We start from the raw sequence: 18,707 nt of genomic DNA on the forward strand, positions 1-18,707 counted from the left end.
GTAAGTGTTTCTCCGACGTTTCTAATCCTTTCTCTCGTGACTGCGTTGGGTGTACGTTTTGTGTACGGCTTTCTCTGCAAAGCAGGTATCCATATGAATCTTCAAAGGACGTACACTGGATAATTGGGGATGCCTTAGCCTTTAATTGAAGCACTTATGGGTAATCCGCTTTTTCAAAAGGGTGCGAATGTACCATTATAAATTCCCTCTGGACCACAGAAAAGCACTACTAAGCTGATTGTCCTGCACCTTTTATAAGGTTTAATTTAATACTGATGTAAACACAAATTCTCCACGGTAAAACAGCATAGCTCACAAAGATAAGTACAGCTACAGAGCTATTTAGAGTGAGTGATTAAGAACATTTCATAAAGGATAAGTATCAATGTAATCTGTACAGAAGGGGGAGGGGGGGGGATTGAGAACAGATGTGGCAACCTGTGATCTCAAATAGATAAGGAAGCACCACAGGATTGTAATTAAAATTGTTATTAAAATGATCGTTTCAACATGGATATCGATCATCGTGAAGGTAAGGACCATGCTTATTTATTATATTACCCTTAATGTTAGACAGGAAACGGAGACCGAGGGAAGGAATTAAGCCTGTTTGTGCTCCAGCCAAATTGCAGTGCTTTAGTCAGTCTGTTCCCTTATTTGGCTGGGTGAATATGTTTATCAGTGACGTGCCTGGGTGCAGTCGTGTTTTTGACTCAGCCTGGTGACGCCGTAGCGACAAGTGACAGGAAATCTGTCGCCTGCCTCCTGTTACCGGGGTGGCAGAACATGCGTCTTCAGGAAAGCGGCGTGGTGTGATGTCTCTCACGCAGGGCAGAGAGGACTGGGAAACACACATTGCTGTTCGGTGAACAAAGAGGACAGGTCGATAAGTAGCCGTCGTAGGCAAAGGAATATGGCCAAACAAGGTGCACGTATGAAGAAAATGGCTGTCCAGCCCTGTGCCCTGGCAAATGGTGTATCTGTATCACGATTGCTGACTGCAGGAGGTACACCTCAGTCTCACAAGGACTGCAATTAAGCAGGTTTACCTGCTCTCATTAGAACATCCTCAGAGCATTGATTTGAATTGAGACGGCCGTTGGACTTAGATGTGGATGGGCACAGTTTTCACACACTGCTGTCCTGCAGCATAGAGAGAAATAGACTCCAGTTTGGTCTTCATAGAGATCATGTGTATATGATGTTGCCCTCTCTGATGTGGGCTGTCCTTGAGGGGGACGCCTTATTGGTCGGCGGCCATTCTGGCTCTTGGCGATTTAGTGATTAAAATGAAGGAATCATGAAGATGAGACCCAGGCAGGAGGATGTATGATTGCTTTACTAGACAAATCCCTTTTTTCCCCCCACTGATGCCTCATAGGCACCATAGCCTAACTTAATCATTATATCATAATTAGCCTGTGAACATTGCGGGCGCCTCCACACGTCTGATGATTAAAGCAGACCCAGAAGCCCTGCCGCCCCCTCTGCTAATCACTGGCATTAGCACAGCAAGCGCCGTTACACGCACCGCCCAGGCACGTCCAGCAGGGGGAGCACTACTCGCCGACGTGCTCCTCGGCCTGCGTCACAGAGGGACCACCTGTTCCCCCGAGCGCTTTCCGTAATCGCTTCCCAATAACTGCTGTAGAAACAGGTCCTCACCTGGTAATGGCACTGAGATGGATACTAATAGGAGATGCGGGAGTCCCTGGGGCTCTGTAGGAAAGAAAAAAAGCAAGAAATAAGTGTTTTATTTTTGGCCCGTGGATTGTGCAGGGGAGGCAGGACTGTGTGGAGGCAGCCGTCTCAGCCGGGCTGAGGTGCAAAAGCCTGAAATCGCGGCAATTTAGACGCGACTACTATCGTTAGCCGCTTTTCAGTGACACAGGAAGTTGCTTGTCCAGTTAACTAAATACATTTTTACAGAGATATTCTGTTTAATGCATGTTATTCTCCTGTCTTAAAAAAAACTCCACCAGTCTATACCGAGACGTTTATGTGCTGCAGTCTACAAAAAAATAACAAAAAATGCAAAATTTGTAACAGCCTTTATTGAGTTCAAATGATTTGGGGTAATACCATTTCTTTTTTTTTTTTTACAAAGTTTGAAAAATGAGATCCCTCTGAACGAACAGCCTGTGGCAAATTCTGGCTGATGTTTGTTACACAGTCGTTCATGCATGATAACCACAAAGCACAGACATGACCAATAACACACTGTTGCCTATGTTTGCGGGTCGGCAGAGCGGCGGCCCGTTTGAATGTCGGCGGTCCGAGCTTCGTCGTGTTAAAGCGGCAGTGCTGGAGCAGGAGTAAATGCCCTGACAGTAGGCAGTGTTTTTTTTTTCTTTCTTTTTTTTTGGCTCGGAGGGGAGCGGTGTAGGGGATTGAAGCGGCGTGGGGGGTGGGGGTGGGGGTGGGGGCGGGGGCGGGGGCGGGGGGGGGGCGGGGAGCTGGACAACAATCATTAGACGGCATGGGGGCTCCATCACCGCAGTGGCACAATCCGATCTGTCTTCATTCGTGAGCGGCTAGCCCGTGGTCTTGTCCCGAAGTTGACCCCATCGAGCTCTGCTTTCCCAGTGTGTTGTCCGGATTCCTTTCATCCCTTGGTGCTGTGGAGGAGTGTAAGCAGGTGGGTTTGCTCAGTGGGTCTTCAGGGGGGTTTTCTGGGTCCATACATCAATGAGACATCCTGACCACTGGGTGGCAGCACTGAGGGTCCTGGGTGGGATTTTAACAGAAGTCCAGAATCTGGCAGATGATCTGGAACACCTCGTCCGGGGGCCTTTCTGCATCGACCTGGAAATCCAAATGATATAGTTGTTCATAGGTGTGAAAGCATAAAATTGCTTGAATCTTGTTTTAAATGATACATATACATTAACCAGGCTGGATTATTTTGTGATGAATCTACACCCCGTCAAAAACTGAACTGAGCGATATCAAGACCAACGCTAAATTTTAAAAGCTATTATAAAATCAAAATGGATATAGGCTACATACCAAAATCAAGAACCACAACCACTTCGAAATGATGCCCTGAACTGCTCACCTTCACTACTTTCCCCACAAATTAACAGTGGACATGGGGTCCTTGTAGCCAATCTAAGCATAACCACATTAAATTAAACTTTTAAAATAAATTTACCAAATATATGAGTTATTCCCCATTTTAATCAGTGTTACTCAAGAATGCAATTAGCCTACCCAATTCAATGCAGAAATACCACAGTGTGAAAGTCAGCAGTTAGTCATATATTTGAAATGCCATGGTCTTTCATAGATGATATTTGAAGTTTAATGGGTTTGCCTGTGTGGGTAATAGGAATAATAACTAATAAGATGAATAGTATGAAATATCAATGAACAATAAACCCATTATTAATAAACCATTTATTTGACAAAATTATGCAAAAGATTTGGAACCTGTACTGATGACTAGTACTAGGTGACTAATGCTGTTTAAGACATTTTGTTCATTAAAATTTCACCAAGAAGGTATCCAGACGTTTCGGTTGAAAATCAGAGAGGTGCCGAGCCAACTGCCACCGTGCTGCTGCTCGGCAACCCTAGTTGGCGCTGTCCCACCCACCCCCCCTCCTCCTCTTCCTCCTCTTCCCCCTCCTCCTCCTCCTCTTCCATCCCACCCTCCTCCTCCTCCTCCATCCCACCCTCCTCCTCTTCTTCTTCCTCTTCCCCCTCCTCCTCTTCCTCCATCCCACCCTCCTCCTCCTCTTCCTCCTCCATCCCCCTCCCCCTCCTCCTCCTCTATCCCCCTCCCCCCCTCCTCCCCCTCCTCTTCCCCCTCCCCTCCATCCCCCTCCCCCTCCCCCTCCCCCCTCTCCCTCCTCCCCCTCCTCTCCCTCCTCCCCCTCCATGCCCCCATGCTGTGGGTGACCTCATACCCTGTGTAGGAGCCTTCTGCGCTCGTAGTGGGCGGCGACCTGCTCGCACGTGTTCCAGAAGGCCTCCAGCCTCTTGCAGACGGCGTCTCTGTGGGCCTCGGGCCGGAGCCCCGCCCCGCTCCTGCGTAGCAGACGCCTGGACAGGACGTCTGTGGGGCACTCCAGCAGCAGGACCAGGCTGGGCTCGCCGATCTGCCGGAACCCAGAGACACGCCGTCAGCGCCAGCCCAGCCTGGCGCACGAGGCAACATGCACAGCCAGCAGCCGAGGCTGCACCAACAGCAAGACGTCCATAATAATAATAACCATGATGCTGATAGGAGGCGATGATCTGAGTGGGCGGGATTAGTGATAAGTGATGTGATTGACTGGACCCAGGTTTAGTGCTCTTCTTTGATTCTCTTTGGTTTTCAAGGTAAAGTTTGCTGCTACTGTCACCAGAGGGTGCTGCTGTCACTCACATACAAATGTAATTGAATTTTTGAATATTATTTGTTTTAGTGCATGTTTTCCAGACAGTATGTCACCCAGACAGACAGACTGTGTGATTGTGTGCGATGACGTGATTGGACCTGCTGGCTTTACAATGGCTGATATACAGATCCTCCCTTAAATATCTAAAATATTCTTTATCTCACACATGGAAACAAGAAACATTGGAAAGTTAAATATCCCTTTAAATTTGGGAATTTTTTTTTTTACTAGGTTTAAAAAATGAGGTGTCTGTCTTGCCTTTTCCTAGCAGTGGGTCCTGAGCTCGGGACAAAGATGTAATTTAGACTGAATTTCCCTCTCCCCATAGGCTCATAACACCCATCGACATTCTACTGAAGGTGCGCGTTACGAGGGAAGAGTGAGGTTTTGGGACCGGAGGGCTCTTGGTCCGCACACTCCTGTTATGCTCAGTGGCCAGTATATTCCGGCTTGAAAGGTACCATTAAACAAGCAGATGAATTAAGAGGCTAATTAGCTATGCAAATACAGGCTAATTAGAATAAGAATAAGAGACTAATTAGCTATGCAAATACAGGCTAATTAGAATAAGAATAAGAGGCTGATTAGTTATGAAAATACTAGCGAAGCCAACTTAAGCTCAGTATGCAAGCTAAGCAGGTCAGCCTGGACCAACAATGCAACTGATGCTTTTTTTTTTTTTTTTAAATGGTGAAATGTAATGATGTAATCCCCCAGGAGCTCAGAGCTCAAAATGCAGAAAATGAGGCGGGAGCACGAGTCTCTGACATCCCCCCCGCTCTAGACGACATTACCGCTCATTACAGCCCCAGCATTAATTCAGCACTACTGTAAAGTGGCAAGGAGGCTTCGTCACAACATCTGCGATTATTCAAAAAGGAACAAAGAGCTGAAGACTCCATCGGCACGAGCGCACTCCTGATGCACTGTGTGGACTAGGGTAGGAAATGGTCACAGATGGGCAAAGTTCCATTGAAAAAAAAAGGGGGGGGGGGGGGGTGACTTCATTAAAATTCCCGCTGCGAATCTTCCTCGGTGCCCACCTTGGCCTCGAACTCCTCCGCCTGTCGGACATCCCGCGGAAAGCCGTCAATCAGGAAACCCTTTCCTTGGAAGGGGCTGCCGGCCATGGCTTCCCCCAGCAGCTCCATCATCAAATCCTATAAGGACGAGACGAGACACACAGACAGGCTGTCAGCTCTTCTCCACGGAGACACCTGGCACACCGAAGTGAGAAACTAATCTTCTACCGGCAGTGAACTTCGACATTCTGTGTACAGCTGCAAGCCTTTTGCCCATCTAAAATCCATAGTAGGTGACGGGCACGTCCAGACACCACACCACACCATCGACTGCTGCCGGTCGCTCGGGTGGATCTGAGGGCGTCCTTGCACAGAGCCAGCCCACTGCATTATCCTGTCTCTCGGCCAATGAGATGTCCTTTTGCATCGCCGGACAGTTCATGCATTGAAAATTGCCTCTCTGATCTGAGGGCCGCCGAGAGGTTCGACATGGCTGAATCTTGAATTGTTCTGTCAGGGCAAAGCTCCGTCTCTTCCTCAAGCTCATTTATATTTCATGCTGTTTGGCCACAGAGACAGCAACGGTGGAGAACTGGAGGGATCTCCCGTGCGATGTGTCTATTTTCAAGAGCAGCTCGGGAGCTCCCCCTGCTGGTGCTTCTAACGCTGACACCTGCAGTGCAGCAGGAGGGTTGGCATGGGTTACATTGTTTGGGTGATGGTAGTGGGGAGACCTGCAAAAGCACAGACCCGTGTTAACAGAGGCTTTTCTGTGAAGGTCACTCTTCCCCTGCTGCCAGTTAATAATGCAATGCAGACCGCATCTCATGCTGATGAGGTCACACTGCACTGCGTAAAGGTGGGTGGGGGTGGGGGCTGGACAGGCAGAACGCACCAGGGCACCAGGCTACTAGCTGTGAATTTCAACAAAGTCCCTTTCGAGCAACCTGAACTGCTTCGATAAAATATGCAGCTGGACTGTATTCTTAAAAAAGTAAGCAAATCTGTGTACTGGATACGGGTGTTTGCTAAATGCCAAAGGATAACTGTAAATTTTGAATGAATACCGTCGTTGTCGTGACATCACAGGATTACTGAGTTAACATGGACGTGGCGGAATACACTCTCCTTGACCGAGCCGTCTGTGGCCATTTGGTGAGAGCATATTGCCCTGAAGAGGGACAGCTCTGCGTTCAGTCATCTGATGATGAGTCATACCAAGGCCTTTAGAAAAGGCTCCCATTGGCCATCTGACAACCACTGTTAGAGGAGAGGATTGGGGGGGAAACCGTACATCTGTCATCTCCATCCTGGAGACACACAGTAATGGGTCCTCAATACTGAGGAAATCTCAATAAAGGCCAACCAACTGTCTGATCAGTACAGGCAGAACAGTTCCTTCACTATGCTGTTCTATGGGAAAAGCCTCTGGGAAGTTGGATGCACTAAAAGTGGTTACCAGCCATAAGCATAATAGCAAGCAACCATAAGTCCTTCTGGAAAGGGTCATTAACTTGCATTTATATTTACAAACTTGTTCTCTCTGGAGGAAGTCAATTCCAAGCTGCGCTTCGACATCTGTGTTAAATAATCAGCATAATGAAGACAAATGACGGTGTTTCAGTCAATGGCTCTTGGTGTGCTTTAAAATGATGAATCACTGATCGTTTAAACACAAGTAAACCTCCCCAGTGTACGTTCAGCAACACAGACCAGCTACTGGCACCACAGGTTAGAACCAGCATGGGGCGGGGGGGGGGGAGCTAACACCTCGTTAAGCAGAATGCCGTGGGTGCCGTGTACAATGCTGGAGAAAATCAACAATTAAATGGAAAGGATCCAACATACTGGTGTGACGTCATAGCATATAGCTGCAGAAGTTCAAAGGTCAGACAAAAGTCTGGGCCAGCCCTCAGCTTGTGTGGCTCGAGTCTTTCATGGATCAGAGAGTCCTGCTTCAGATCTGCGGCAGGCTGCTCAGCAAAGCTTAAACATCACCGTCTGAAATGAGCTTAACTGTCGCGAGACTGTGTGGAACAGTTCAGCATTGAGAGGCGCCTGGCATTTTGATGTGGTTGGGACATCCACAATGCACGCAGACTTCAAAAACGTCAAAGCCCGTGCGGCAAAAGTCATTTAGGTGGTAGACTAATTTACAGATGACCTTAAGAGACTTCAATTCTGCACAGCCTCCCGTGGCATCAATTAGAAACTGTGCACAATCTTCATATTGGAACAGTGGGCAGCACATTGCCACGGCGTGTATGATTTAACAAGGCATAAAATTGGACTTTTTTTTTTTTTGGTACCCTTCAGAACCTGACACGGGGGGCGAGGAAGGTGAGGTGATTTATCCCGTTGAATGTCATGACTTTTTGAAAATCACGCAGGAAAGAAAATCGCACAGGGACCGACGGGCCCCGCTAATTACACCGTCGACTGGATGGCGGTCGACACTCTCTCTCTCTCTCGCCCGCCGTCTGGCATGTTAACAGACGTCGGTTTCTAACCCGGCAAGATGTAACGGCCAATCGCGATCCGCCTAGGAACGGGGGGAGAGGGAGCCCGGGACTAATAAGGGCTCACCGCTCTCCGTCTTCATAATCACCTCGGCGCTGTCTGCTCCGCCGCCACGGAAACACGGCGGCACTTTGTCTTCTTTCCGGTCGTGATATTCACGGCCGCGCGTACGTCCATGAGTCTGTCTACCGAGCCGTCCCACCACATCGAGCCGCCAGATGAGCAGGGTACTTGTCAGAGCAGTGAGCAGGAGGCTAATTGGCTGAAATGGGAGGAACTGTCCAGAGAACAAACAGTCTCTTTATGGCCTTCACAGATACGGCCCCTCCAGGAAGATGGGTGGATGGAAACATTCTGTGAAATGCAAGCATTCAGTCAGGCCTGGGGTTCGCCAGAAGACATGTGACAGAACCCGGAGCCCTTCTTGAAGAAGACACTGTAATTAGAGTACAGTTGAGCTCTTCGGTCTCGAAGCAAAGTGCTATGTTCGGTGCAAAGCGAACAGCCCGTCACGCAGGAACACAATCTTTATGTTTAAGGATGGTGGTGGCAGAATCATGATATGGGGCCGGTTCTCAGCAAGAGGGACTGAAAAGCCTATTTCCATCAAGGAGCAAGATGGAAACACCCTTCCTGGGAGACGAAGCAGAAGGAAATGCAGGCGTATTCATTTCAATTTGATTTATACAGCATTTTTTTTTTTTTTTTACAGAGACAAAGACACTTTACAGGGGAAAGAGAAAGGAAAACTGGACAAGAAAATGATACGTAGGTGTCTGTAGCACCGACAGGAAGTATATCTCTGATAGCAGGCCCTTTCTTCATTAGAGTTGATCAGATTAGATTAATCTCTATTGGGCCTGGTTATTTGGCAGGCAATTCTATTACCTGTATCTTCGGGGGGGGGCGAGGGGGGGTTGGGGAAATTGGGATTGTGGACGAGGGGGGGCTCATTTCTCTCTCCGTTAGGGCTGAGATCCCCCTGGCTCCTGCAATTTGAATCGAACACAATCTCTCTCAGCAATTAATGTGCTAAAGTAATGAGTGAGTCAAGCTTGCCCAGGCAATTTCAACGGTTAAGAAATGCTATGACCCCCTGTTGAGGTGTTCAAAATTGCAGTAGAATTGTACTTCAGACACAGCTGGGCAAACACATTTGCATTTACATTTATTATTAGAATTACAGTTTATGTAAGGATTTCAGAATCCTCCCTAAACTTTAGTTTTTAGCTCCTTCAGGGGGGGTTTAAGTTCCAGATAGGGGGCCCAGTACCCCCCCCCCCACCCCCCCCCAACCCCCCCCCAACCAAACCCCCCTGTAATTCGCACCCTGTTCTGATCGTGGGGAGTAAGACACAGTACATGGTCATCATGTCTTACCACAGGCAGCTGCTCCCCTCTCTCCAGGACGTCCCGTATGAAGCGTCCCCGCTCTGTGTCGGCCTGCATTTCGCTGTGCAGGAGGTCCCCGGGAGAAAGGGTCCTGAGTCCGTATCGCTCCTCAATCTTCTCACACTGCAGGCCTTTCCCTGCACCCGGCCCCCCTGTGGACCCCCCCACCCCACACACAGACAGGCTGCTTAGTTAGGATAGACTTCAACCCCTGGACACGCTGTTTTCACACTTTCAACACTGTCTATTCATTTCAATTCAATTCAGTTCAATTCAATTCAAGTTTATTTCTGTTGCAATTTTTATAGAGCCACTGTCACAAAGATGCCTTTCAGAAGAAATGGGATAGATAACTGGGCGAAACCAGGCCTGAAGAAAGCGAGCAATTGCAGTTTAAAAAAAACTCCACACTGGGGAAAAAAAAAACTCAATAAAACAAAGGAGAGAAAACTCTCCCAAATAAGAAGAAATCTCAGATCGAACCCGGCTGTTGAGGGGGAGCCCACCCTCCGCTGGTAAGCCCGGTGTAAAAGTAAAGACAGAATGAATGAAAACAGAAATGTCATGAGGGATCTATCAGTGCAAACAATCAAATGGGTTGGGTGGGTTTCAGTCAGAGGTATTAAACAGACCGTCCAAGCAAAGAAATGCACTAAATTCCTCTATGTGCAGGCTGAATGTCTCCGAGCACACATCAGAATTAAACCACCCACTTCACTTTGGATAATAAATCAAAGCCCAAACTACGGAATCTGAGGTAAGGATTAGGATGGATTTTTTTTTTTGCGGTTTCCCGGAGTGACTGAGGGAAGTGCGTGGAATTCCCTTGGAAAGAAGGAGGGATCACATTCCGAAGAATGGATTTATTCCACAATGGCACGAGGTTAAACACGGAACAGACCTCGCCGCGGCGTGACAGAGAAGCGCTAAGTGCTGTGTCTTTATCCGCCGCTCTGCGATCCATTCCGCCCGGGTATTTGTCAGCTGGCTTTTCGCGCGGCCGCACACTTTGAAGACGGGACACGCCGAACGCGCTGCCTCTGTCTCTCAGAGGGAGGCGGAAGCCTTCTCTAACAATTTTAAGACACCGCAAATGTGTCCCCATCACGACGGGTGGGAAGCTCACGACTGCGGTTATTCGAGATGAAGTGGGCTGAGATCGCATTTTCACCAGCTCTGAGCGCCCGCACGGTGAATGAGCTTCATGCGGCTTTAAAGGGAGAACGGGGTGCTCCCAGTCCATGGAATGGGCAGAACAGCACCTGCTAAAGTCATGTTTTCAAGATGGCGGATTGGGGCCGGGGGCTGCAGAGATTTTTACTGGTGTAGCTGAACTGCCATCACAGTCTGCTCCGTAATCCTCAAAGCCTTTTTCTGTGGGCTGCAGGCATAGCAGTGGGCTTTGGGAAACGTGATTTAGTGACAGGAAAGACTTGAGGGGTCACTGCTAATATGTAGCACCTGCACTCCAGGCTTGCTCTCCTGCACCGCTGCCTCCTTTCTCTGATCCTATCCAAACGGCCTCATTAAAAAAGGCCAGGAGCGGGTCCGAGGGTCATTACATCACACTGTTGATCAGCCTGGCTACCGCGTAGCTTTTAGCCTGCAAGGCTCCCCGTGTTAGCTACCATAGATCACCACAGGAACGCAGGTAAGGTGATATGGTGCTAGGGGGCGGCAGGACAGGGTTAATGCACACAGGCACCAGCGCGGACAGCTAATGAATGGGGGGCCCTGAGTATCTCTCCAGACAGCTGTAGCTAGCCTCCAGTCAGGGTCTGAATTACACTGTGGCTTTCAGGGGGATCTGTGAAATCATGGACCTGGGGGTGGGAGAGATTGTGATCGCTCTTATTGCTTTGGGGAAGGGGGGAGAGGACTCAGGTCTCTTCGGGGAGCTCCAGTGTCTTTCGGGGGCAGGGGTGGGGGGGTGGAGCTCTGCCTAGCTCCCCTGTAATTAAAACCCTGCCTCCAGTCCTGTCCTGGTCATCACTTGTTCTGGAAAAGCAACATCTATACAGGTTATTTTTCGAAAATATCCGCAACTGGATGAAATAAGATACTTCTGTAAATAACACTCTGGTGCAATACTGAATAACTAACACCACATCCAGCAGCAATTCAGTTTTCGCAGGAAGTCTCCCAGCCAGGTACTAACCAAGGATGCACATGAAAACGCACGACTTGTTAATAACTGGATATTGGGAGGAAATACACAGCACAGACGCTAATTCACTGTACTCATAACTTCATTCATCTGCCTCCTCTAGACTAAAACTCACCGAGATACCGTGCCATTGCTTCACCAGGTTGGTGTAAGACGGTGAGTTGTGCATGGAGTGACCACACATGACCTTATCAGGTTAGTGACACCATATGACTTCCCACAAAATGATTGACAGCTCATCTGCATCTCCATGATGTACATTCTGTAGTCTGTAGCCTGACTCCAGGTAAAAACAGAACATGGACGGCGGCCAACAGGAGAGCCAGCTAACAGGATGAATTCTTTGTTTCTGCCTGCTCCGCATGTAGCTGGTACGGATTTGGAATTCTGAAACGAGCGCAGGTCCACCAGGATCAAACTCTGCGGAAAATGGCAGCGTTTGTTTTTGATGCACAGCCATTCTAAATATATCCAGCTGGCAAATGAACAGGCAAGACAGCTTTCTGTTGCTTTCTCCTGGGTGCATTAAGAGGCAAAGACAAGCAAGGGATTACATTAGGAAATTAATAGCAGGGGGAAGATTACGCAGCCAGATGGGTGCTTAGAGATGGGAAACCTTGCCAGGACGTCAGGACAAATGCCACGAGGTCTAATGAATACAGTGAGGCAGACAGGCACCTCCTACAGCACAGTATCCGCACTGTGAAATGTAATTCAACTGATCTGAAAGGACGAGTGTCTCCTACTAGCTCAGCAGTAACACTTCCGTTATTTTTGTTACACTTTTGTTCTCCCACCCAAACATAACCTAATATAACCTAACATAACATAACATAACATAACATAACATAACATAACATAACATAACATAACATAACATAACATAACATAACATAACATAACATAACATAACATAACATAATGATGAGACCAGGCCATTCAGCCCAACAATGTTCACCATTTTCCTAACTAAATTGCACCTAGTGCTCTGATAACATACTGACTAGATAGTATTTAACAGTCTATCACGGCTGGTACACAAGCCTACAAGCTTAACTTCAGCCATTTTGTAGGCGGGAGAACCAGAGTACCAGCCCACTGCAGCCCGGTATCTATTTTCATTGCCTACAGTGAGTTATTGGACTCCTGCCTGCTTTGTGACAGGAAGCTGATGAAAGACTGGGGGCCCGTGATTTGTATTAGTTTGTATTGGGGGGGACAGGGTTGAGGGCAGAGAGCCACTTCATTTTAACCACATCCAAACACATGTGTGTGTGGCAGAGACCCAGCATATTGCAGCACTCCCCCAATGCAAGGCATTGCACAAAATCGCTGCGCACGCAGTCCATCACATGCAGCATGCATGAATGCGCATGCAAATGTGCACACGCACACATGCACGCACAAACACGCAGGCCAAGGCAGCTACTGGAATGAAAAAAAAAATCTATGTAAATAAACATAAAATAAACTGAAGAATACCAGCCCAGAAATGACATTCTACTGCTTCTGAAAACATTGTTTACTGAGTATTCGAAGGACATCACTCACACCAGATTTTCTTTTTTGATTTGTGACTTAATACGTACAATATGCCATTGTTTTCAAATCGATGCAAATTTGGAATAGCGAATTACGAGCGTCGAGCGAGATAATTCAAACCCTACTGAATAAAAGAGAATAATTTTACTGTGTGCTTCGTCCCAGTGTTTCAATAAATCTCAGCCCTCCATGTCTACTGAAGAGTCCTCCAAGCAATTGACAGCCCCTCTGAAAGAGGAGCAAGGAAATGCGAACTGAGCGCGCTCGGCTAGCGAGGCGGCAGCAGCGGCAGTTAGAGCCCCGCGTGTCATTCTCTAAGTGGCGACGCGGCGGGAGCCGGGGGGGGGCCAAGACAAACGGGCACAGGATGTCCCCTGCATCTCAATGACGGCGTCCCGGTGTCCCCGCTCGACTCTGAAGGGGAAACCTGGCATCCTCCAGACCACCGAGCGTCGGGGTTTGACGTTCATCGTGATTTATGGGGATTAGCCGATGCGCTGCGCATCCCTCTAAATTCCCCCACCCCCCTGTAAATGAAAAAGGCTACTAAAAATGGGCTGAAGGGCTGAAGTCTCAAATTGTCACGTACTCCCCTTTGCTTTAGCTATAGTCTCTTCGCCAAGTGTCACTTGGCGAATTGTTTCCAAAAAGAGTTTTTTTTCCCTACAGGTAGATGCAGCGGTCTTGAAAGGAACTGGTGAGGGCACCGAATAGCTCGCACAGGAAGCACGAGAGTGCACGACGCAGAAGGCCTACATTTGTCATGATGCGTGTACATTTTCAGAGAGTCTCTGAAGACAAGCACGGAGCAAGCAAGCCGAGCGTGACGGAAAAATCGAAGAAGCGAAAAGCCGTCTCTGGGCAGCGCACGAGCCGCGAGCGGGCGAAGCAAGCCGGCTCAAGTTCAGCAAACCGCCCCTGGGCAGCACGGTGGGGGGGGGGGGGGGCGGGGGGTTAGCCCAGAGACAACATGGCCGCATTCAGAGGCACCCTATACTGAAGAGACACTAAGGGCTCCTCGGTCGCCCTGTCCACACGGGCACACAGCACCACTCGCTGGCACCCTGCACTCAATAACGCATGCGAATGCGCGCTCACAGACACGAGATTCACAGGCTCTCCCTATCTCACAGACACAGCTGCACAGTATCAGCAAAATGGAGGAGGAGACAAACGCATCCCTTCCAGTTGCTTTCCTCAGCCACAGTAATTAAAACAGCTGAGTAATAAAACTTGTGGAAAACCGTGACTGTGTGTCTCCGTTGAAAAGCCCATAATTTATTTCCCTTTCTTCTGCTCTTTTACGGGTGTACAATTTAGCTTTTAGTTCAGTCTCTTTAGATGCCACTTGGAGAAGAACAAAATGGGGGAAACCCATCTTACATCAATCACTTGCCGTAAGACTCATTAAATCAGAGCACAAACAACAAAAAGGCACCACTGTGGTTGTCTTCATCCAAGAGCTTTTCTGAGTCACCCAGAATGCATTTCACTTTTCGATTTGTCTAGTATGATTCATGTCTTCAATTCTTTCAATTAGACCCCGATGAAAAATTTATTTACTAAATAAAAGTATACGTTTACAACACTAGGCATGACTGAAACACTGTGATGCACCTATGCAGCATTATATGAAGTTGGACCCCTCAATAAATACTGACCCAGTTTTAGTTTGATGCAGGCGATGGGAAGTAATATGCAAACCAACCCATAATCATTGTTCATGTTTTAGCAGCATGGACCGCACTGGAATATACCTGTAATGTCCTCAAAGGATGTCAACTGAATTCCGCTTTATTTTATCAAAGAAGCCTTGTTTCTTTGTCCTTGAGTAACCACCATCTGTACACTAGAGTCCTTATCTTAAAAATGAATGCAGGCATTCATACTGTGAAAAACATTCAATTATTCAATTCCCTGATGGAGAAATGAATTAAAAAAACACATTTAAATTCAAACTGGCTAGTTTCCTTTGTACCACTGTAGAAAAGCAATAAAGTAAGCAACCCACCCCTTGCCCTGATCGTTTGAACCCAGCCGTCTAACGGAAAACTGATGCAAGGCTACTGCAAACATTCTGTTTGGAGCCGTGAATGCCACATTTGAGGGCACTGAACGTCTGACGTACCGACAACAAAGATGATCTTCTGTTTCTTCATATCTTCTAGAAACCCTGACAGGAGAAAACAGAAAACGAAAACATGAAATTTAGAAATACAAGTATTTCAGCATCAACATAACAACTTTGTTGTATCTTGCTATGCCTAACACAGTGTTCTCAACACTGTTCCTGAAAATCTGCCATCCTGTAGGCTTTCACTCCAGTCCTAACAAAGCACATCTCATACAGGTTTTCATTTACACCAATTACCCTGGCTAAATGAGCTAATTGGCTGTACACACCAACAGTGGTTCACTCAAAGATTAGATCACAGTAAAACGTTTCATATAGGGACATATCTCATGACAGTCGCTCATATCAAGAAATGTAGATAAATTTTAGATGGCGTAAACGTTAGGGGTAATTAAGTAATTAACGGCAGGAGTTGGCATGAAAACCAGGAACACATTCAGCCCCCGTTGCTCATCTCAGCACTAGAGACTGTGGCCAGTTCATTTCAATCAAATGTTCTTTCCTGCTCAGATTCTTGAGACCCATTAGCTCAGTTCGCTAGCAATTTGGGAATATTATATCTTGGGGGCAGAATGTATATAACTTGTTTGGTGAATGAGCCATTGAGATGAGATGAAACCTAGACGTGGTCAGAGAAAGTGAATTTCCTTCAATTTAACATGGCTATTCATTTCTTATTATTTTTTTTTATCTCTCCTTTCATTATTTCCGGTGAGTCGGCAGTAAAACAGTATTTGCAGTCTCATGCTGATTTTAAACCATTTCTCTATTCAGAGCAACAGGATGGAATACTTATTTGAAATCAAATGAAGTGAATAAGGCTACAAGCTGTGAGCTCAACTTTTATTTGTCAAAAAATAACATTAGCTCCTCCACACACAACCTCCTCCGCACGCACGCACACACACACGGCCCACACCCCCCCCCCCCTCCACTGTTTTAGGAAGTCACCGCTCTATCATGAGAATTCTGAGTCAATAAAAATGCATATATTCACCGGTTGCATTGGCCCCAGCAAATCCCGCCAACTCATCGTAGGCCTGTCAGGGAGAAGGACAAGGACAAAGACGTATTCAGAGAGAAATCTCAGCCTCCCTGGAGTGACACTGTGGCCAGGCACCAGTGTGGGGGGGGGGGGGGGGGGTGTGGGGGGTTGGAGAGCGGGGGAGGTGTGTAGGGGGGTCGATACCGAACGTGGCCTGGCCCCGCGTTCATTTTCAATCCCCCATGTGGGACTGCCCAGAACTGGCCAGCCTAGAACTATGCAACTATAGTCCCTTCATGCAGAGGAACCCAGACAGCATCGATTTGGAGTCACAGTGTCATGTCCATGGGCACCATACACTGCTGCTCAATCTATACATACATCTGCAGTGCAGTTTGTGTTTTGATGGTGACACAATTGTTTTGTCTCTGTACTCCAGTGCAGTGGATTTCAAATGAATCAACAAATCTGTGGTTAAAATGCAGACTGTCAGCTTTAATTTAAGGGTATTTACAGTGCAGTCTGTAAGCATTTAGACAGTGACACCGTTTTTGTTGTTTTGGCTGTGTAATGCAGCACACTGGATTTGAAATGAAATGATGAATAGAACACAGAGCGTACAGCACAGCTGAAAGTATTATTTTGTCATCCACGACAGTGGTCTTCTGTGGTCTGTCAGGTTGTTTGCTATTGCTGAGCTTACTAATTCATTCTTGCTTCTTAACAGTGTACCAAACAGTTGATTTTGACACGCCCAATGTTTTGGCTGATTCATTTATTCAGATTTTTATACCCTATGATGGCCTGCTTTCCTGGCATTGACAAGTCTTTGCTCCTCGTGTTGAGAGGCAACAGACTGCAAATTTCACATCTATAAGCAACTCTAGAACTAACCGAGCAGCCCTATTGTCCAATTGCTTTCGGTCCCCCAAAATGGTGGGTATGTATAAAAATAGCTGCAATTCCTATGTGGTATGTCTGATATGATTCCTGCAAATTAAAGCTAACAGTCTATACTTCAATATTATACTTGTTGTTTCATTTCAAATCCAATGTGCTGGAGTAAAGTAAAGACAAAAATAACACAAATTGTGTCAAATACTTACAGACCACACTGTATATATCTGTCTATGATAACAATAGATATATGAGTGCCAGTATATAGTTCACTGCCCAGGGGGGTTACGCTGACATGAAACTCCACATTGCCTGGGTGGTAAGCAACTTTAACCTGGATGCAGGCTTTGTCATGAGTTTCACTTCACGCACAGCTTGACTTGACCTGCGTGAGCTGAGATAATATAAATATGTACGCAGAGGCAGAAATATGAGACGAACTCTCGACCTTTAGATCCTATCTGAAATAAAAAATAGTCTCTTAGTTCATCACAATGCTGAACAGGAGAACTTCAGTCTGTGGTGTGATCAATACTTTGTTAAGGCAAGGAGAAGGGTCAGCCACACAGAAGAGTGATGACGCCATAGCCATGTTTTCCACACACACACACACACACACACACACACACACAGAGCATCAACTGGGCACTGGGGTGAGAGTGCTCTCAACAGCTGGATAGATGTGTCTGCAGGAACTCTCTCTCTCTGCCAGGTCTTTGTCTTTCATTTTGAAATACACTTTATATTGCCTTTCAGCACAGGGCTGTGTTGATGGAAAAAAATGTCATTCATTCCAAGCAGGCAACTGAAATGTCCTGTGGAGGCTCAGCTGATTGGTTGCCATGGCAAGTTCTCAAGGTTTAATACAATTTTCATGCACATCTGGAGGGGTCTTGAGCAAATGCTGGGGAAAGATTAAGCTAAAATAGACCTTGGGCTGAAATTCCACAGAAACCACTGCTAACAACTGAAATACAACCTTTTTGTTAACAAATTAGCTTGTGAGAAAACCTGATTTAATTGGGTCATTGAATCATCTTTTTTCAGGAGCTTAAAAAGAATCATACTGCCACTATCCCAAAATTATAATTCAGATTTTATTTGCCAAGTATATTTGTAGCCGGTGGAAATCACCCCATTACTATTACAAGTATTAATACGCAAACTATCTCTGGAATAATGTAGCGGTGCGCTGTCTCCATATAGTACTCCAGAAACAATCTGCGTTTGTGAAAAAACACTTGAATAATTAAATAGTCCAAAGATTCAGCTATGAGATAAATGTAATTCATTTTCTTAGGGTGATGATTACTTTTCAAAATTATACTTCACCAAACAAAATTTAAAGGCGTACTATGCAGGATTTTTTAGCCTTGCTGTCCCGTGTTTACAGTCTAAGAATTTGATCCTCCTCCGTCTTCAACCCCGCCCAATCAACCCTGAGTTCCCAACCAAGCCATAGACACACATTTCATTATGGTTATTTTATAATATTTTCAAGGCAAAAATCCTGCACAGTATGCCTTCAAGACCTGAAAGAAAATAAAGTTACTACTTAATGAATAAAAAAACTGATTGTTAAAAATCAGAAATTTATACTAAATAGGTGCATAAGTCTACGCTTTTACGTAGAGATTTATCTATACTTGAAGGAATTTTAGGA

The 18,707-nt window shown here is 46.6% G+C and overlaps 1 protein-coding gene across 1 annotated transcript in view; it reads right to left on the reverse strand.

Annotated features, from left to right (window-relative positions):
- Positions 1-2,436: 2,436 nt before the first annotated feature.
- ak5 (adenylate kinase 5) overlaps positions 2,437-18,707 on the reverse strand; it is a 56,569-nt gene continuing 40,298 nt past the window's right edge. The window contains exons 9-14 of the mRNA XM_035423526.1: positions 16,160-16,202; positions 15,157-15,201; positions 9,308-9,471; positions 5,429-5,545; positions 3,912-4,103; positions 2,437-2,805 (exon numbers count right to left, since the gene is read on the reverse strand). Coding sequence (XP_035279417.1) covers positions 2,740-2,805; positions 3,912-4,103; positions 5,429-5,545; positions 9,308-9,471; positions 15,157-15,201; positions 16,160-16,202 — 627 coding nt within the window. The 3' untranslated portion in view covers positions 2,437-2,739. The remainder of the gene's footprint in view (positions 2,806-3,911; positions 4,104-5,428; positions 5,546-9,307; positions 9,472-15,156; positions 15,202-16,159; positions 16,203-18,707) is intronic.

The sequence above is a fragment of the Anguilla anguilla genome, chromosome 6 (genome assembly GCF_013347855.1).
Source record: "Anguilla anguilla isolate fAngAng1 chromosome 6, fAngAng1.pri, whole genome shotgun sequence".
In the NCBI taxonomy this organism is placed as follows: Eukaryota; Metazoa; Chordata; class Actinopteri; order Anguilliformes; family Anguillidae; genus Anguilla; species Anguilla anguilla.